The sequence below is a fragment of the Eimeria mitis genome, genomic scaffold (assembly GCF_000499745.2).
Source record: "Eimeria mitis Houghton genomic scaffold, Emh_scaff245, whole genome shotgun sequence".
In the NCBI taxonomy this organism is placed as follows: Eukaryota; Apicomplexa; class Conoidasida; order Eucoccidiorida; family Eimeriidae; genus Eimeria; species Eimeria mitis.
In genome coordinates, this window is record NW_013570787.1 from 14,305 (window position 1) to 16,086 (window position 1,782).

Consider the following 1,782-nt stretch of genomic DNA (forward strand, 5'->3'; position numbering starts at 1 on the left):
CTCCCGTTGCTCCTGTTGCTCCTGTTGCTGTGGCTCCTCTTGCTGCAGCAGCAGCAACTGATGTCGCAGCAGTAGACAACGATGTAAGCAGACAGGAAAAGCCTAGGGTTTAGGGTTTAGGGTTTAGGGTTTAGGGTTTGGGGTTTAGGGTTTAGGGTTTGGGGTTTATAGTGAGATGAAAGAAGAGGAGAAGGTGGTGTCTTGCTGCTTAGGGTTTAGGGTTTAGGGTTTAGGGTTTTGTGCTGAGACAGGAGACAAAGAGGCAACCCCTAGGGTTTAGGGTTTAGGGTTTAGGGTTTAGGGTTTAGGGTTTAGGGTTTAGGGTTTGTGTATAGAACGAAGACGAGGAGGAGGCCATCGCCCGCTGCCACCTTCACACTAAACCCCAGCTCTCTTGTAAATTCTGTAGAAAATATAAAAGTAAGCTAAACCCTAAACCCTAAACCCTAAACCCTAAACCCTAAACCCTAAACCCTAGAGAGTAGTATATATATGTTTTGTGTTTTATTTTTTTTTCTTTTTTCTTTATTTTTTTTTCTTTTTTTTGGTGTCTCCTTGTCTCCTGTTTGTTTTTTTCTCTTTTTTTTTTTTAACATGAACCCAAACTACTCTGCTGCTGCTGCTGCTGCTGCTGCTGCTGCTGCTGCTGCTGCTGCAGGCTTCACGCAGCAGATGGGGGTGCTGCAGCAGCGAGCAATAGCAGCAGAAGAAGAAACACAAAAAAAGAATATGGTGCAGATGACAGACAGCACCACATACAACGTCAACCAGCTCCTCAGAGGTATCCTGCTGCTGCTGCTGCTGCTGCTGCTGTTGCTGCTGCTGCTGCTGTTGGTGGTGGTGGTGATGGTGGTGCTGCTGTTGCTGCTGCTGCTGCTGTTGGTGGTGGTGGTGGTGGTGCTGCTGCTGCTGATGTTGCTGCTGTTGCTGCTGCTGATGTTGCTGATGCTGATGATGGTGGTGGTGGTGGTGGTGGTGGTGATGGTGGTGGTGATGGTGATGCTGCTGCTGTTGCTGCTGCTGCTGCTGTTACTGATGATGGTGATGGTGCTGCTGCTGTTGCTGGTGCTGCTCTTTGTCTCCTTTTTCTTTCTGTCTCCTTTTATCTTCTGTCTCCTTTTTGTCTCCTTTTCTTTATTTTGTCTCCTTTTTGTCTCCTTTTTTCTGTTTTTTGTTTCTTTTTCTCTCCGCTATCTTCTCCTCATCTCCTCTCTGTCTCCTTTTGTCTCCTTTTGTCTCCTTTCTGTCTCCTTTCTGTCTCCTTTTTGTCTCCTTTAGGCAACACAACATCCTCAGAATATTTTAAATCTCTACACGAAACTGTCTCCTTTTTGTCTCCTTTTCTTTATTTTGTCTCCTTTTTGTCTCCTTTTTTTTCTTTTTTTTTGTTTTTTGTTTCTTTTTCTCTCCTCTACCTTCTCCCTGTCTCCTTTCTGTCTCCTTTTGTCTCCTTCTGTCTCCTTTTGTCTCCTTTAGGGAACATAATGTCATCAGAATATTTTAAATCTCTACACCAATTAAAAAGTTTTCAGTTGGTTGTTGATGAGTTAGCTTCTTATGCTGATCATGCAGAGCCGTATTGCTCTGGCAGCACCCGGGCCCCTTCTACTCTTTTTTGTTGTTTATATAAACTTTTTACACTCAAATTAACGGAGAAACAGGTATTTTATTTGTTCTTTTGTTTGTTTTATTTATTTTATTTGTCTTGGGGTTTTAATTCCCCTTCATTCGGTGTCTTTGTTGTATTTTTTTCTTTATTTTTTTTTTTTTTTTTTTTTTTTT

At 42.6% G+C, this 1,782-nt stretch overlaps 1 protein-coding gene across 1 annotated transcript in view; it reads left to right on the forward strand.

The window, feature by feature from the left end:
- EMH_0005140 (PRP38 family domain-containing protein, putative) overlaps positions 1 to 1,485 on the forward strand; it is a gene marked incomplete at both ends in the record, with an annotated part of 1,741 nt that extends 256 nt beyond the window's left edge. The window contains 4 exons of the mRNA XM_013497065.1: positions 1 to 83; positions 336 to 396; positions 659 to 1,047; positions 1,477 to 1,485. Of these exons, the coding sequence (XP_013352519.1) occupies positions 1 to 83; positions 336 to 396; positions 659 to 1,047; positions 1,477 to 1,485 (542 nt within the window). The remainder of the gene's footprint in view (positions 84 to 335; positions 397 to 658; positions 1,048 to 1,476) is intronic.
- Positions 1,486 to 1,782: the final 297 nt, after the last annotated feature.